Genomic DNA, 18177 nt, shown 5'->3' on the forward strand with positions numbered 1-18177 from the left:
TTGCAATACAGGATGTATTCTTTCCTATAATCCCTTGGAATATGTTGTTTTTTGTTGCTGTAGTCATTCTAACAAATCTGTTATAAACTGGCTATTGTAGGTATTATCAACTGTGTGTTTGAGTTAATTTCTTTCTGGTATTATTCCCAGCATGGTTTCTGGACTGTTCTTATTAAGAGAATTTCCCTGCAGCCTAGGTCTTCGTGGCACACGAATCTGCTCCAGTCCAGAATCCCTGAACCATTACACCAACAACCTGAAAACAGCTTTCACATCCCGCAACTACCCTCCCGACCTGGTACAGAAGTAAATAACCAGAGCCACTTCCTCATCTCCTCAAACCCAGAACCTCACACAGAAGAACCCCAAAAGTGCCCCACTTGTGACAGGATACTTTCCGGGACTGGATCAGACTCTGAATGTGGCTCTCCAGCAGGGATACGACTTCCTCAAATCCTGCCCTGAAATGAGATCCATCCTTCATGAAATCCTCCCCACTCCACCAAGAGTGTCTTTCCGCCATTCACCTAACCTTCGTAACCTCTTAGTTCATCCCTATGAAATCCCCAAACCACCTTCCCTACCCTCTGGCTCCTACCCTTGTAACCGCCCCCAGTGTAAAACCTGTCCCATGCACCCTCCCACCACCACCTACGCCAGTTCTGTAACCCGGAAGGTGTACACGATCAAAGGCAGAGCCACGTGTGAAAGCACCCACGTGATTTACCAACTGACCTGCGTACGCTGTGAAGCTTTCTATGTGGGAATGACCAGCAACAAACTGTCCATTCGCATGAATGGACCCAGGCAGACAGTGTTTGTTGGTAATGAGGATCACCCTGTGGCTAAACATGCCTTGGTGCATGGCCAGCACATCTTGGCACAGTGTTACACCGTCCGGGTTATCTGGATACTTCCCACTAACACCAACCTGTCAGAACTCCGGAGATGGGAACTTGCCCTTCAGTATATCCTCTCTTCTCGTTATCCGCCAGGCCTCAATCTCCGCTAATTTCAATTTGACGCCGCTCATACCTCACCTGTCTTTCAACAACATCTCTGCCTCTGTACTTCCGCCTTGACTGACATCTCTGCCCAAACTCTTTGCCTTTACAAATGTCTGCTTGTGTCTGTGTATGTGTGGATGGATATGTGTGTGTGTTTGCGCGTGCGAGTGTATACCTGTCCTTTTTTCCCCCTAAGGTAAGTCTTTCCGCTCCCGGGATTGGAATGACTCCTTACCCTCTCCCTTAAAACCCACATCCTTTCGTCTTTCCCTCTCCTTTCCTCTTTCCTGATGAAGCAACCATTTGTTGCAAAAGCTTGAATTTTGTGTGTATGTTCGTGTTTGTTTGTGTGTCTATCGACCTGCCAGCACTTTCGTTTGGTAAGTCACATCATCTTTGTTTTTAGATATATGTATATAGTTTTCCTTTTATAAAATTTTCAGGTGCATACAGGAATACAGACCTGCTCCAAAAGGCTCAAATGTGCAAAATAACCAAAAGGTAATGCACAGTTTTTCTGGGAATAAGAATCAGACCAGTATTCAGCAGTTCATCAGTTCTTCTGTTGTCAACATTTCGCTGTCCCATGTCAATGGATTTTTCTTCGCAGATAAAAATGGTAAATATTTTATGTGGCATTTTACTATGAACAAGATCTATATGGAAGAGATGTCTGTAATATAAACAATAGAAATTACAATGCCACCTTTCCTGTGAACATTTAAATACTCAAATGTGTTCCTTTTATTATTATGCAGTTTGCATAATGGTCAGATTGGATTCAATGCAGACAGACAGTACCAGTTCAAAGCTTTGTGTGATCCTTGAAGGAGCAAAAGTGGCCTCAATTCTACCCACAAAGAGTCAGTATATTTGCCTCAAGTCTGAAGAAATAAAGGCTAGTACAGAATTAAGATAGTATAAATACATTATTTTATGCCTAGAAATAATAAAGCTCATGAATATAAATATTAATTTTTTTGTTCAGTCAGTAATCACTTATTATTATTATTATTATTTATATTTATATTTACGAAAAGTGCTAAATATTTGTTCTGAAAAAGCTACACATAATTTATTTATTGTAATTTGGTAATACAACCACATTCTTTCTTTCAGTCTTTTGCAAGTTATGCAAAACTAGCTCGTATTGGATGCAAATATAGTACATATGATATAAGTATACATCTTCTAGAAGAATTCCATTCAACATGGAGTACAAACCTGCACCTTAAACTTCTGACATTGGTAGAAGAAATACACTCATTCTGTTCAAATATTACAGGTGAGATATTGTTATTAGCTGAATAAAATTTTGTAGAGACAAGACCTAAGAACACACAGCAATACAGTTACCTTTTTTCGGGTGCTGTTGCCAGCAAACTGTGCTAGTACTCTCTCTCCTAAAGACACAATTTGTGTAGTTATTGCTTAATGAGAAACCTTCCATATGAGATCAAATCCTTCAGAATTTTAACACATGAAAACTTTTTTCTTTACTTTACTACTGCAGCTCAAACCACCAGAACAGCAGAGCAACACAATTTGCATAAGGATCACTTCCAGGGTGGTAGAGGAATGACCATAAGAGTGAAGGGCCAGTTCCATTTCGGGATCCACCTTTCACAGAACCACCATGTTGTTTTAACGTCAGGTGAGTTCTGAAGATTCTTGTTTTAAGTCACTCGCTTGACAGAGTAATGTGAATGAAGGGGGACCATAATTACTAGATGCAAACTGGAAGATACACGGTAAGACTAATAAACATTTTGTCACTCTTCAATGTAATCTATTATCTACAATGATCATTTTTCGTACAGTCATTTAGAGTTAAAACTTGATTAACATCCATTTATTATAGTCCCTCACTGCTTTCTTCATGCTGCAATATCATACACAAAACTAATGACGACTATGCCTGTAACTACAGTGAAACATTGTAGTTCATGGAATGTCTGTCTTTCCGAACTGCTTTGGATTTAGTGCACTCGTGTCCGTTTTACCTATTTAATTTTGGCAGTTGTGGCAGTAAACCAACATGAGGGATGTTCCAAATATATTGACAGTGTACACTGGAAGGCAGAAGTATATGATTAGTTATACAGAGTGTATCAAAACAAATCATCCAGTTCAAAAAAAATCGTAAATATTATGTTATTTGAGATATATGCGTTAACAACGTACTGATGGAAATAGCAAACTCTTGAGTGTTACATGGTCCCCACTAGGTAGCAGCAGTGTGCACCCACCTCAGTCAGAGAAAAAATGGTGTTCGGGCAATAGAAAGCATTTTTTGTTCAGTGTTTTGCGCAGTGTGGGCCAGTAATAAATGTTCAGTGTGCCTTTCGTACTAGGTATGGTGTGAATCATCCTACAGCACAGAGCATTAGATGATGGCATGAACAATTCTGAGAAACAAGTTGTTTGTGTAAACCCAATAGCGCCGAGTCTCTGATACAGACGTTGATCGCATCCACCATTACAGGAAGCACATATCTCAATATGCTTGAGAACTTTTTTTCCTCACATTTGGAGACTGATTTGAATGGCTTCATTTACCAATAGGATGGGGCTCTGCCACACTGGCATGTAGAAGTGCAGGAATTTTTAAACCAAAGTATTACTGAACAGTGGATTGGTCACACTGGACTAAATGATTCAGCGTTACATTTCTGGCCCCCCAAGTTCACTGGACGTGACTGTATGTGATTATTTCTTGTGGTGACTTATAAAGGACTCTTCTTATGTGCCTATGTTACCAACAACAATGAATGAACTGAGACATCGCATCAGCTGTGGAAGCTGTAGCTGAAGACATGTTCACTGCAGTGTGGGAAAAATTTGACATATCAAGGGGGGCATATTAAACATTTATGAAAAGATGTTAAAAAAACGTTTTCAGCTTCTCGTTCATTGAAAAACAAACTTCGTTGTATATGTTTATTAGTTTCAGAAACATAGACATGCCAAATTGGATGATTCTTTTTGATGCACCCTGTATAACAAATTATATCAATATGTAGTATTTCAAGAGGTTGATTAATTATTCCCACTGCAAAATGCACAGTCAAAAACACACCTTATGACATGAGTATGGTCAAATTTTGGCCTAAATAGGTTGTCAAAATAAAAATAACTGTAGCTGTGTGTACTCATATTACATGATGCAGTTCGTAACGTTTATTTAACATTTCTAGAATTATCTCATGCTCTTTCAGAATTGTATCATTTGTCTTTTTTCATTTTTTATGTCTTTTGTTTGTCTTAGGTTCTCAGACATTCTACTCTTAAAGGTCTTTTTTACATCTATCCTTTTTTCTTGTTGTCCTAATGCACTTTTTCATAATGAAAGTTAATGTGTTTCCAGTTCTGAATCCTAACAGCTCATCATACTCTGAAGGGTCAAAGAAACTGGTACACCTGCCGAATATCGTGTAGGACACCTGTGAGCATGCAGAAGTGCCGCAACATGACATCTGGTGTGTCTGAAGTAGTACTGAAGGGAATTGACACCATGAACCATGCAGGGATGGCCATAAATCCGTAAGGGTACGAGATTGTGAAGAACAGCACGTTGCAAGGCATCCCAGATATGCTCAATAATGTTCATATCTAGGGAGTTTGGTGGCCAGAGGAAGTGTTTAAGCTCAGAAGAATGTTCCTGAAGCCATTCTGTAGCAATTCTGGACATGTCGGGTGTCACATTGTCCTGTTGGAATTGCCCATCGGAATGCACAATAGATATGAATGGATGCAGATGATCAGACAGGATGCTTATGTATGTGTCACTTGTCAGAATCGCATCTAGATGTATCAGGGGTCTCATATCGCTCCCAACTGCACACGCACCACACCAATACAGAGCTGCCACCAACTTGAACAGTCCCCTGCTGACGTGCAGGATCCATGGATTCATGAGGTTGTCTCCATACCCATACATGCCCATCCACTCGATACAATTTGATACAACACTTGTCTGACCAGGTAGCATGTTTCCAATCATCAACAGTCCAATGTCGGTATTGACGGGTCCAGGCGAGGCATAAAGCTTTGTGTCGTTCAGTCTTCAAGGGTACACGAGTGGGACTTCTGCTCTGAAAGACCATATTGAAGATGTTTCGTTCAACTGTTCACACACTGGCACTTGTTGATGGCCCAGCATTGAAATCTGCAGCTATTTGAGGAAGGGTAGCACTTCTGTCACATTGAATGATTCTCTTCAGTCGTCATTGGTCCTGTTCTTGTAAGATCTTTTTCTAGCTGCAGTGATATCAGAGATTAGATGTTTTATCAGATTCTTGATATTCACGGTACACACATGAAATGGTCATGTGGGAAAATCCCCACTTCATCGCTACCTCAGAGATGCTCTGTCCCATCGCTCGTGCGCGGACTATAACACCACATTCAAACTCATTCAAATCTTGATAATCTGCCATTGTAGAACTACTAACTGCTCTAACAACTGCACCAGACACTTGTTGTCTTATATGGATGTTGTCGACCACAGTGTCGTATTCTGCCTGTTTACATCTCTCTGTATTTGAATATGCATGCCTACACCAGTTTCTTTGGTGCTTCAGTGTATTTTTCTGTTATTCAATGCTTTCTTTTACTTCTCTCATCTGCTCTGTTTTGTTTGTGAACTTAGCTACTTTTTTGTATCATTAGTTTAAAGCTGTTGTTCTTCTCTTTTTTTATAGAAGAAATCATTGCAAGTCTTAAAGACAAGAACTACAGCTTCCAGACCGGATCATTAGGGATCTCTGTGAATGGAAATAACATATTCTTAATTGAAGGCTTGAATATTTCAAATATCAAAGAAAATAAAGAAATTATGTTAGAAAGAAAAAACACAGAGGGTTTTGTCTTACCGTGGAATAGAACTTGGTAAGTTACCTGTTAGGCATATACCAGTAACTTTGCTGTTGAATACTTGTTATTGTTACTGAAAGTGCTGGAAGAAGAAATATAGTTTAGTGTCTAAATATGTGACTAATTTTCTAAGAAGTGGTCAAATATGAAAGCAGAATTTTAAGTTGAGAAATTGCATTGCATAAATTGTAATTTTGTAATGTACAATTATTATTTTCCGTAGGCAATGCTAATTCCAGGTTAAAACTACAATCCGTCCACCTGTTATTTATATCTAAAGTCATAGCTGTCAGATGCTTGAAATGACACGCCTGTTTGACATTGTTGGAACATATACCTAATTCTAAAACTCTTTTTTTTTTACACCAAAATATGGCATTGATTTGCTTTTCCATTAATGCTGACAAGTTATTGGAGAAATAATTTATTTGTAACTTGTATGCTGTTATGTTTTTTCATTGTATATAGCAATAATGTTGAGAATTTGCATGTCACTGGTAAACCATGAATTTGTTAACTGTTTGTACTGGTGAGTGGTTTTTATTGTTAGACAGATTCAGCAAGAAAGTGCAGTGGACTCAATTCCTTAGATAATGATGCTCACCTGTTCAAATTGATTAATATTTTTGATGATTCCATTGAATCACTTCCCCAAAATCCAGGTTAATTTTTTGTCAAGACCATTGTCAGTTCCTTACACAATACTTTTACAATGTGCACTTGTCTACATTTACATATCTACATACATACTCTGCAAGTTATCGTGCGGTACGTTGTGGAGGGCACCCCATATCATTACTAATCATTTCCTCTCCTGTTCCACTCACAAACAGAGTGAGCCCTAATCTCTCTTATCTTCATGGCCCTTACACAAAATGTGTGTTTGCAGCAGTAGAGTTGTTGTGCAGTCAGCTTCGGATGCTAGTTCTCCATATTTTCTCAACAGCATCCCTCTTAAAGAATTTCACCATCCATTCAGGGATTTACATTTGAGATCCAAAAGCATCTCCATAATACTTGCATGTTGTTTGAACTTACTGGTAACAAATCTCACAGAGCATCTTTAAATTATTTAGATGTTTTCTTTTTATCTGACATGGTGTGGATCCCAAACACTTTAGCAGTACTCAAGAATAGGTCACACTAGTGTCCTATAAGTGATCTCCTTTACAGATGAACTACACTTTCTTAAAATTCTCCCAATAAACAGAAGTTGACCATTCGCCTTCCCTATTGTAATTCTTACATGCTTGCCCAATTTCATATTGCTTTGCTGTGTTATGCCCAGAAATTTAAATGATGTGATGTGTCAAGCAGCACACTACTAATGCTGCCTTTGAGCATTATGGCTCTATTTTTCCTACTCAAATGCATTAATGTACCTTTTTCTTCATTTAGAGCTGGCTAACATTACCACATCATCAACAGCAAACAGCTGCAGATTGCTGCCCATCCTGTCCATCAGATCATTCATTTATATGCAAAATAATAGCAGTCCTATCACACTTCTCTGGGGTCACTCCTGATGATACCCTTGTCTCTGTTGAACACCAACCATTGAGAATACTGTACTGGTTTCTATTACTTGAGAAGTCTTCGATCCCCTCACATTTCTGGAAAGCTATTCTGTACGTTCGTACCTTCGTCAACAGTCTGGAGGGGGGCACTGTGTAAACTGCTTTTCAGAAATCAAGAAATATGGAATCTGCCTGTGATCCCTTCAACTATAGTTCACAGTGTATCATGTGAGACAAGAGACAAGCTGAATTTCACAAGAGCCATGCTTTATAAAACAGTGGACAGGAGCTTTTCTGTCTTAAGGAAATTTATCAACAATGTAGGAAAAGATAGATTGCTATTTACCATAAAGCTAATGCATTAAATTGTAGACAGCCTCAATTAAAAGATACTTAGACAAAGCTTTCAGCCAAGACTTTGATTAGAAAAAGAGATTCATTCACACAAGTGAGCACACCTTATGCTGGGATTCTACACGGACATGGCAACATATTTGTTTTCAGCTCTTTCAGTTGTTTCTCTACACCAGGGATGCCTATCACTTGTCGTCAATACTTGAGTCTGTGTAATGATAAAATGATGGTATGTTTTTGTGGTTCTCCTGCACGAATAGTTTCTTAAATGCAAAATTTAAAACTTCGGCTTTCCTTTTGTTGTCTTCATCGCCACACCAGACTGAATAGAAGCCTTAGATGCTGTTAGTGAGTTGCAAAGGGCCAGAATTTTCCGGTTTACTGGCCAGATCTTTTGCTAAAGTATGATGGTGGTAATTGTTGTATGCTTCACTCATAGGTCTTTTTACAGATGCACAAATCTCAATGAACACTTGCCTGTCATCATCTGTGTTTCCTCTTTTGACCCAAGAGTGCAGCAGCCTTTGCTTTGTCAGCATTGTTAAACCATGGTGTATCTTTTCTGTTCTTAATCCACCCAGTAGGCACATACTTCTCCAGAGCACAATTTACAATCCATTTAAACTTTGCACATAATTCCTGTGTCTCCATTATACTAGACCAGGCGAGGTGGCGATACGGTTAGCATATTGGACCTGTATTTGGGAGGATGATGCTTCAAATCGCATCCAACCATCCAGATTTAGGTTTTCCATGATTTCCCTAAATTTCTCCAGGCAAATGCCAGGATGGTTCCTTTGAAAGGGCACGGTCGGTTTCCATCCCCCATCCTTGACACAGTCAGATCTTGTGTTTTGTCTCTAATGACATCAATGTCAACAGGATGTTAAACTTAGTCTTCCTTCCTTCCTGTCCATCATACTGGAACTAAGCAATGTCAGTTGACTATCTAAGTGAGATGCTAACTATTATTTATCTGCTCGTTCTAGTGGAAACACTCTCTTAGCCTTCTCGACTCATGCTGACGTGAGTCACAAGTTGCAAACAACAGCAACCTGCATGCTGAGTAGCTACAGGCAAGATCTCCTCCACATGTCAGATGAGGCCCCCCTGGCAGACATACTGAATGCGCATTGGCTATCTGTCTGGCCCTGAGTGCTATCTCCCTAAAGGGCTTTATAATGCAACTAATGTGGGAGCTCCCAATAACTAGCAAACTTCTGCCCATGTGTGCCTGCTTGGACCCTGCTGAAGGAACAGGCACCTGCTCACTTTCAGGGCACATAAGTGAGACCAGCCAACCAGTCTCCTCATTGGCCCACCACCTGGAGTGATACAAATGTGTAACCACCCGCCCCTCACCCTGCTGTGAGGGCAGATCCACTATGTTTGGCACACTAGAGGTTGCCTCACAACAGAGCCCATAAGCAAAACGTGCAATGCTCGAGTCATCCCATACGATTCACCAGATTCTCCGCCAACGCTACACCCCGAAGCAGCTGCCTGAAGGCGGCAGAACCCCCCTCCCCCCCGGTCCTGAAGCAGTAAAGTATAAAAGTCGACAGAAACCTAGATATGCAATTTCCCACCCTGCTGACTTGTCACCAATGAATGCTGATGCTGTAATGATCTGTGTTGCTGCCGTTTCACAAGAAATGAAAACTGCGGCTATAGACTGCCTGAATTTCCACTTAGTCAAAAAACGTGGGATTGAACCTTTTAAGTAGAATAGCAAGCACAATATTTAAGAAATAAACTAGTAACAAAACACAGGGAAAGCTGCATACATAACTTGCCATTCTGGGGACGTGTAATTGTTTTTCCAGGTATTGGTGTTGGCAGACTACTGAATGTCCTGTCCCTTGCTGTCACTGAGTTATGTAATCCCCAGATATATGATTCCAGTGTTAGACCTTTGTTGAATATCATACTTTCATGTTGCCATTCTGTATCCACTGTAATTACTATCTTCAACCATTTACCATTCACTAGATAATAAATGCCTCCTCTGTACGAGGCCTGTTCAGGAAATATTGGGACTTTGTACACAATATTTTTCTATACTTATCTTTTTACTTATATAGTTCATGCTCTGCTTCAAAATACTCTCCTCCACAATTGATACATCTCTCCCAACACCATTTCCACTTCCGGAAGCAGACTTGGTACGCCTCCGCTGTATTGTGCGAAGCACTGTCTGCAGATTTTCTTTTATCTTCTGTATCATTGCAAATCTTCCCATTCAGTGAGGTTATCAATGTTGGAAATAAAAAAAGTCTGCTGGGGCTAGGTCTGAGGACGAGGTAGCACAGCGATTTTGTTTTTTGTACAATAGTTATGCACCAATAGGGATAATGTGTGGATGTATTATCGTGATGCAAGAGCTATGAATTGTCTCACCACATATCACGCCATTTCCTTCACACATTTTCTCATAGACATCGCAATACACCCCGATGGTACCATCGATTAACAGTTTGTCTCTGTGGCACAAATTCATGATGAACCAATACTTCAAAGTCAAATGAAATTATCTGAATGGCCTTGACATTTGACCTGACCTGATGAGCTTTTTTTTGGTCTTAAAGAATGTTTCCCAACCCATTGTGAAGATTGAACCATGGTCTGAAAATCATAAATGTAGATTCTTGTCTCATCACCAGTTGTGATTCTCTTAAGGAACATCACATTCTCATTTGCATGATCCAAAAGCTCTTCACAGATTGCAGGGGAAAGGTCTTTCTGAGCTTTACTTGTGAGTCATGGGCAACTTGATGGCAACATGATGCATTCCAAGATGCTGTGTCAGGATTTCATGACATGATCAACCTGAAATGTTACATTCTTCTGCATCTCTGACAGTCTGGACAGTCAGTCTTCGATTAGTGTGCACAGTTTTGTTGGCATTCCTGACACAAGCATTGTCGGCAGATGTTGAAGGGCGTCCTGAACAAGAGTCATTTTTAACTTCAATTTGACCATGTTTAAACCATGTGAACCATTTGTAACACCAAGTACAGCTTAATCACTAATCACAGTGGGCTTCCTGTATCATTTGGTGTGTCTTTGCAAAGGTTTTCTGGGATTTCGCACAAAATCTAATGCATATGCGTTGCTCCTCTAACTCTGCCATCTTAAAATTCGCAAACTGTGGGAGACAACATTCTACTCAATACAGCAACGAACAATAACTAACAGACATACAACAATGAGACCTCTAGCAGTTACACATTAAACACAGGCATATGCAGGGATGCAAACTGCACTTTGGCGCAACACACCATTGGCACGAAATTATTAATGTTCCGGAATTTTTTGAACAGACCTTATACTCCTCCATGCATAGTGGTTCTCAGTGATAGACATCCCCACAGGTTCTGCATGTTTTCTGATGCCACCTACTTTCTTTTGGTTATGTCATAGCCCTGGTCTTTTCTTATCCCTTTGAAGGAATTTGTTATTCTACCTTTCATCTATTCACCTTGTCATGTGTACTGCACACCACCTTTTAATTTTCATCAAGTTGTAATGTCTTCCCCTCCAACGTGTTTGCTGATTCATATGTTTTTTTGTGTCCTACAATAATTTTCAGTGTGCCTCACTCTATTGCTCATTGACCATCCGTCAATTTTTGAATACTTCTGAAAGTCAACACATTACTGTTAAAGGTAAAAACTGGTAATATACACATACTGTATACTTTAGAAAAATTGAAACCTATTACTGAAAATACTACATAGTTAAACAAAAGCACTCCTGGATAATTTCACTTTTCAATTTGTCTCCATCAATTTCTTTTCAGTTATTATGTTCAGTTGATCTAAATAAAAAAAATCTATTGGTTCATTGTTAATTTTTACTGTTTTGTTTTCACTGTGTTAACTGTACATTATTTTAAGTGTATTATTTAATGTAATATGTTATTTAATATTTTGGTAATGATGATTGCTTTGTCATATCAAATACACCATGTGATGGCACATGTTCTCTCTGTCTGTTGGAAGTAACTTCCTTACCTCCACGAGTTTTCTTTGAACAATGGGCTGCCATGAAGTGATGTGGTATGGTACAGCCTGGAAAAGCCATTTAAAAGTTAGACTGCACTGTACATAGCAGCAGGGTGTATAATATGTTCTGTTACCTACTGCACACAGGGTTCTTTATTATAGGTCTAATTGAGGCTGTTGAATAAAATAAGTTCCTGTCTAAAATGTTTCTCCTATATTGTCATTTTAACAGTCTACAGGCTGCTATCAACTCCATTCTAACACACAGTTTTTGATCTACTTGCTCTTAATTTGTACTATCATGTTCCTTTGAATGTCAGATCTGTCAGCACTAGTCAGCATAAGCACAGAATTTACAACCTGCTGTTTTAAGAACCACAACTTTTGAGTGTCAAGAAATGATTTTTAACCCTTAGAATGGAACACCCATCTCAGAGGCGGGTATGTTTGTTCCACTAGAGGAGTTGAAAATTGCCCTGTGGTTCTAGCTGGCTTTGAGAGCTTTATTTGGTATTCTGTCTTAGTGCAGTGAATGTCACAAGCCTCTTTGGGCCAATTTACCCTGGAAAACTTGCTTTCATTCCAGACCCATGCACCCTCTCAGGCATATGTTCCATGTAAGGGGTTAAGTCCAACATTGGACATCAGTTTCTACATCTACATCTACATACCTCGTACCACAACTAGCATCTTCTCTCCCTGTTCCACTCCGAAAAAGAACGAGGGAAGAATGACTGCCTGTATATGCCTCTGTACGAGCCCTAATATCTCTTATCTTATCTTTGTCACCTTTCCGTGAAATGTAAATTGGCGGCAGTAAAATTGTACTGCAGTCAGCCTCAAATGCTGGTTCTCTAAATTTCCTCAGTAGCGATTCACGAAAAGAACGCCTCCTTTCCTCTAGAGATTCCCACCCAAGTTCCTGAAGCATTTCCGTAACACTTGCATGAAGATCAAACCTACCAGTAACAAATCTAGCAGCCCGCCTCTGAATTGCTTCCATGTCCTCCCTCAATCCGACCTGATAGGGATCCCAAATGCTCGAGCAGTACTCAAGAATAGGTTGTGTTAGTGTTTTATAAGCGGTCTCCTTTACAGATCAACCACATCATTCCAAAATTCTACCAATGAACCGAAGACGACTATCTGCCTTCCCCGCAACTGCCATTACATGCTTGTCCCACTTCATATTGCTCTGCAATGTTACGCTCAAATATTTAATCGATGTGACTGTGTCAAGCGCTACACTACTAAAGGAGTATTCAAACATTACTGGATTCTTTTTCCTATTCATCTGCATTAATTTACATTTATCTATATTTAGAGTTAGCTGCCATTCTTAACACCAATCACAAATCCTGTCCAAGTCATCTTGTATCCTCCTACAGTCACTCAACCACAACACCTTCCCGTACACCACAGCATCATCAGCAAACAGCCGCACATTGCTATCCACCCTATCCTAAAGATCATTTATGTAGATAGAAAACAACAGCGGACCTACCTCACTTCCCTGGGGCACTCCAGATGATACCCTCACCTCCGATGAACACTCACCATTGAGGACAACGTACTGGGTTCTATTACTTAAGAAGTCTTCGAGCCACTCACATATTTGGGAACCAATCCCATAGCAGTGGGGCACTGAGTCAAATGCTTTCTGGAAATCAAGAAACATGGCATCCGTCTGATACCCTTCATCCATGGTTCGCAAGATATCACGTGAAAAAAGGGCGAGTTGCGTTTCACAGGAGCGATGCTTTCTAAAGCCGTGCTGAAGCATGGACAGCAACTTCTCTGTCCCAAGGAAATTCATTATATTCGAACTGAGAATATGTTCGAGAATCCTGCAACAAACCGATGTTAAGGATATTGGTCTGTAATTTTGAGGATCCGTCCTTCTACCCTTCTTATATACAGGCGTCACCTGCGCTTTTTTCCAGTCACTCAGGTCTTTACGTTGGGCAAGAGATTTGTGATAAATGCAAGCTAAATAAGGAGCCAATACAGTAGAGTACTGTCTGTAAAACCGAATTGGAATCCCATCAGGACCTGGCGATTTATTTATTTTCAACCCATTCAGCTGCTTCACAACCGCAGGGATGTCTATCACTATGTCCTCCATACAGGAATCTGTATGAGACTCAAACGGCAGTATGTTTTTACAATCCTCCTGCATGAAAGATTTCTCAAATGCTAAATTTAAAATTTCAGCTTTTGTTTTGCTGTCCTGGTGTCCGGTAATAATACCCAACAATTAACTTTATTTCTCCTAGCTCTGTTAACGTGTCCAGATAACTTCACAATCACTCTCTACTTCGACCTCAGTAGACACAATATTTTTGTCAACTGCAATGAAGACACCACCTCCTACGGTGTCTAATCTGTCTTTCCGATACACGCTCCAACCCTCACTAAATATTTTAGAACTTCCTATCTCAGGGTTCAGCCAGATCGCAGTTCCGAGAATAATATGCGTGCCACACGCTTCCTGGAGGGCAGTAAATTCAGGAACTTTATTCCGAACACTCTGAAAATTTACTGCTAATATCTTGATAGCTGAAGCGTCTTTACACTGAACACGTCCTGATTTCCCTGCCTGCACGTCGACTGGTGAGTGTTCATCAGGACACTTCGCGCTACTGCCTAGCCCAAAAAGCCCCCATGTGCACGCCACAAGTATTCTGCTACCCAAGGAGCCGCTAGTTTTGGTGTGCTTGCTCAATATTACACTGTATTCAGTAACCTGATGTTTGGAGTTAAGACTGTATGGAACACCATGCTGATGTGAATACTTTTTTGTCATTCCTTTTTCTTTTCTTTCCAACTATCAGGAAGAATGTCAAAAATATTCTCAAAACTTCCAAAAATGTTTATTACACCGGATCACAATCTTTTTCCAAAACACTCTTCTTGTTGTTGTTGTTGTGGTCTTCAGTCCTGAGACTGGTTTGATGCAGCTCTCCATGCTACTCTATTCTGTGCAAGCTTCTTCATCTCCCAGTACCTACTGCAGCCTACATCCTTCCGAATCTGCTTAGTGTATCCATCTCTTGGGCTCCCTCTACGATTTTTACCCTCCACGCTGCCCTCCAATGCTAAATTGGTGATCCCTTGATCCCTCAGAACATGTCCTACCAACCGGTCCCTTCTTGTAGTCAAGTTGTGCCACAAGCTCCTCTTCTCCCCAATTCTATTCAATACCTCTTCATTAGTTATGTGATCTACTCATCTAATCTTCAGCATTCTTCTGTAGCACCACATTTCGAAAGCTTCTATTCTCTTCTTGTCTAAACTATTTATCGTCCACATTTGACTTCCATACATGGCTACACTCCATACAAATACTTTCAGAAACAACTTCCTGACATTTAAATCCATAATCGATGTTAACACATTTTTCTTCTTCAGAAACGATTTCCTTGCCATTGCCAGTCTACATTTTATATCCTCTCTACTTCAACCATCATCAGTTATTTTGCTACCCAAATAGCAAAACTCCTTAACTACTTTAAGTGTCTCATTTCCTAATATAATTCCCTCAGCATCACCCGACTTAATTCGACTGCATTCCATTATCCTCGTTTTCTTTTGTTGATGTTCATCTTATACCCTCCTTTCAAGACACTGTCCATTCCATTCAACTGCTCTTCCAAGTCCTTTGCTGTCTCTGACAGAATTACAATGTCATCGGCGAACCTCAAAGTTTTTATTTCTTCTCCATGGATTTTAATATCTACTCCGAACCTTTCTTTTGTTTCCTTTATTGCTTGCTCAATATACAGATTGAATAACATCGGGGATAGGCTACAACCCTGTCTCACTCCCTTCCCAACCACTGCTTCCCTTTCATACCCCTCGACTCTTATAACAGCCATCTGGTTTCTGTACAAATTGTAAATAGCCTTTCACTCCCTGTCTTTTACCCCTGCAACCCTCAGAATTTGAAAGAGAGTATTCCAATCAACATTGTCAAAAGCTTTCTCTAAGTCTACAAATGCTTCTTAACAAAAATAAATCACAGTAACAACTAAATAATTCCACACTCAATGAGACCTGACTTATAACTTCTTGAGACTACTGTGCACAAAAATCTGTCTTCTCTGTTTGAATTGATTGGAACATACTTTAGCCAATCAGCTTCAGAGTTTTTCACACACAATATGGTAATTTCCTTCCTTGACTAGTATCCAATTATGAGTTAACTTTAACCTATTTCCAGGATAAGTATTTTCCAAAAATTAAATAAACTGAAAAAAAGTCTTATGTTTTCAATCCATAAGGACAGAAGTAAAGATTATGCTTCTAGGATCCTTAAGTTGATTACTTTACATTAAGTGTGTTATACCACATATGTGACTCATTGCTTGATTACACTGCTTGAGTTACATACTCTTTTTTCATTAATTATAAACTAATTTCAAGGTCCATACATCACTTATGTGTTATATTCACCATCCCACTCCCTCTGACGGCGTAACGGGTGAAAATAATATCATCAAACATTGAAAATAACTACAGTTTTAAAATTGAATCATTGCTTAACTTACACTGTTGTGAACCAAACAGTTTTTAATAAACTGTTTAACAACAAAGTGTTTGTCTTAAATCATCCTTTGTTGCATTTATGAAAGCATATTAACATATCAGTGGGAACTTATTAAATTTATGTTTTTAGATAATGTTTAATATCTTTGAAATTATTTAAAGTAGGAAACACAGACTCATACAGTAGTTAACTGTTGTTGTTGTTGTTTTGAAAAGCTCTGTAAAATTCCTTCTTGATTGGTGTATGGTAAATGATTATTTATTAGGTAATGGTGGGTGTTGTTTAAATGACTGGCAAAACAAGCTCATATGACTAGGCTTGCAACCTGCAAGTAATCACAGAGAGGACGGATGGTAATCTCCCCAGTGTTGGGATCCATTTGGTACGGTGTCAGAGCCACTGAGACAGATCTTACAGCTTCCTGATCATCAGTCCATATCAGTAAGCCACAACCACACCTGTGTCCAACAATGTTAAACAACTGGTTGTGGTACTATTTAAAGGACAGAAAGTCCTTAAAGTAAGTCAAAGACAGATAGCAGCATCTTAGGTTGTAAGAGGAACATCAACAAAGAAATAACAAGGGTGTTGGACTGTAGTGGATTTGAGTCAGATGATGCTGTGGGAATTGAAAAGTATTTGGCAGTAACATAACTGATGATAGCAGAAGTAAAGAGGACAGGTAATAGTAAAATAAGCTTTTCTGAATAATACAAATATGAAAACTTTGAATATAAATTTAAGGATTAGGAAATATTTTGTTATAGTACTTGTTTGGAGTGAAGCCTTTTGGAAGGGACATAAACAGTCCAGAGAAGAAAGGAAAAAAGTTTGAGATGTTCTGCAGAAGTGTGGTGCAGATCAGATGAGTAGATCACTTAAGTAAGTAAGAGACACTGAATAAGGTTGTGGAGAGAAGAGCTGTATGCCATAATTTGACTAAAAAAAGGGGGGGGGCTGATAGGGCATGTTCTGGGTTGTCGAGAAATAGTTGATTTGGTAATGGAGGAAAACATGAGGAGTAAATATTGTAGAAGAGATGTAAGATTTGACTACATTAAGCAATTTTGTTTGTAATTTACTGTGTTACATTTACCTGGCATAATCACAAATAGTATCAAGCAATATATATTTGTTGTTAATACTGTATACAGATTAAGTTTTTATGGCTCGCTTTTCATTTGTTAAGATATACATTGATTCATTTGACATCACTGAAAGTTCTTGTTATTGGTGAGATCTACAGGATATGAATGAATGAATGAATGAATGAGAGTTTCCACAGGATAGATTAATGTGGAGATCTGCATCATACCAGTCTATGGACTGGAGGCGACATATCATCTTCCACATTATGTTTGTGTAAAAATGTGAGAATCTTAAGTAGTTACCAGGTATATTCACTACCAATAAATTTGTGTCATGCAAAATTGTTAGTAATGGCCCCCTTTGCTGCCTTTTTTCAGACAGTTATAAAATGTGATAAATATATTCTTGCTAATGCTTGTTTTATGGGAGTTAGGCTGCACTCCAAGATATAATTCCCTGCCTAATATATCATCTTTCAGTGCTAGGGACTTGATCAGAGGCTTTAACAACTCAGAAAAGTATTACACATTCAAACTGTTTACACGCATCCACTCTACGGTTGGCTTGTGACATCATCAGACTGCTGCTTAAGATCACAGCATCACACTGACATATGTTATGGAGCTTGCAGTGGGGAAGAGTTGGCGCTGTTTGTTTTATTTAGCCCTAAGTTCAGCTTGCTGAACTTCCCTTAGACTGTAACTGCATTCTGAGTCTTTAAAGCCTCTGACGATGTCGCCAGCATTGGAATACAAAACGTTAGGCAGAGAATTATATCC

At 39.3% G+C, this 18177-nt stretch overlaps 1 protein-coding gene across 1 annotated transcript in view; it reads left to right on the forward strand.

Annotated features, from left to right (window-relative positions):
- LOC124585185 (protein KIAA0100) overlaps positions 1 to 18177 on the forward strand; it is a 323014-nt gene that overhangs the window by 112761 nt on the left and 192076 nt on the right. The window contains exons 11-15 of the mRNA XM_047131392.1: positions 1451 to 1626; positions 1766 to 1905; positions 2127 to 2292; positions 2521 to 2661; positions 5711 to 5897. Of these exons, the coding sequence (XP_046987348.1) occupies positions 1451 to 1626; positions 1766 to 1905; positions 2127 to 2292; positions 2521 to 2661; positions 5711 to 5897 (810 nt within the window). The remainder of the gene's footprint in view (positions 1 to 1450; positions 1627 to 1765; positions 1906 to 2126; positions 2293 to 2520; positions 2662 to 5710; positions 5898 to 18177) is intronic.

Source organism: Schistocerca americana, chromosome 1 (assembly GCF_021461395.2).
Source record: "Schistocerca americana isolate TAMUIC-IGC-003095 chromosome 1, iqSchAmer2.1, whole genome shotgun sequence".
In the NCBI taxonomy this organism is placed as follows: Eukaryota; Metazoa; Arthropoda; class Insecta; order Orthoptera; family Acrididae; genus Schistocerca; species Schistocerca americana.